This window comes from Galeopterus variegatus, unplaced genomic scaffold (assembly GCF_000696425.1).
Source record: "Galeopterus variegatus unplaced genomic scaffold, G_variegatus-3.0.2 Scaffold2181, whole genome shotgun sequence".
Classification (NCBI taxonomy): Eukaryota; Metazoa; Chordata; class Mammalia; order Dermoptera; family Cynocephalidae; genus Galeopterus; species Galeopterus variegatus.
In genome coordinates this window covers 8451-8808 of record NW_007728292.1, presented here as the reverse complement: position 1 = coordinate 8808, position 358 = coordinate 8451, and the positions used below count along the sequence as shown (strand labels likewise).

The following is a 358-nucleotide window of genomic DNA, read 5'->3' as shown; positions in this document are numbered from 1 at the left end:
GTTGGAGCCTTCCGCCCAAACCCTTCACCTGAAAAAAAAAGATGCCTCTTTCTGCTAAGGAACACACAGGCCTAACCCACCAAGCGAAAGCCTTCCAAAACACCCGACTAAGAAGGTGCCTAGGCCCAGACCGCTGGGGCCCACGAGACGGGGTTGCGTTTTACCTCATGGGCTCAGCAGTCATGTTTTCGCTAGAACGCCTTGTCGGCTTCTGCGACCGTGGGGCGCCGCTCCGCGCTCCCTGGCGCCCGGTTACGACAGAAATGCACTGAAGTCTTAGTCGTTATCCGTAGCTGGTGCTGGATCCTCCCCACAGCTCAAAGGCCGCTACCACTGCCACCGCCGCAGGAGCCGCGGA

General features: G+C 59.2%; 1 protein-coding gene across 5 annotated transcripts in view; it reads right to left on the bottom strand.

Moving 5' to 3' along the window:
• The window catches only part of ATRX (alpha thalassemia/mental retardation syndrome X-linked), a 206356-nt gene extending 205998 nt beyond the window's left edge, over positions 1-358 (bottom strand). For all 5 annotated transcript variants that reach the window (XM_008580865.1, XM_008580863.1, XM_008580867.1 and 2 more), the window contains exon 1: positions 165-358. Coding sequence is in view for 4 of the 5 variants with exons in the window: in XM_008580863.1 (XP_008579085.1) it covers positions 165-184 (20 nt within the window). In the remaining variant the exon portion in view is untranslated. The remainder of the gene's footprint in view (positions 1-164) is intronic.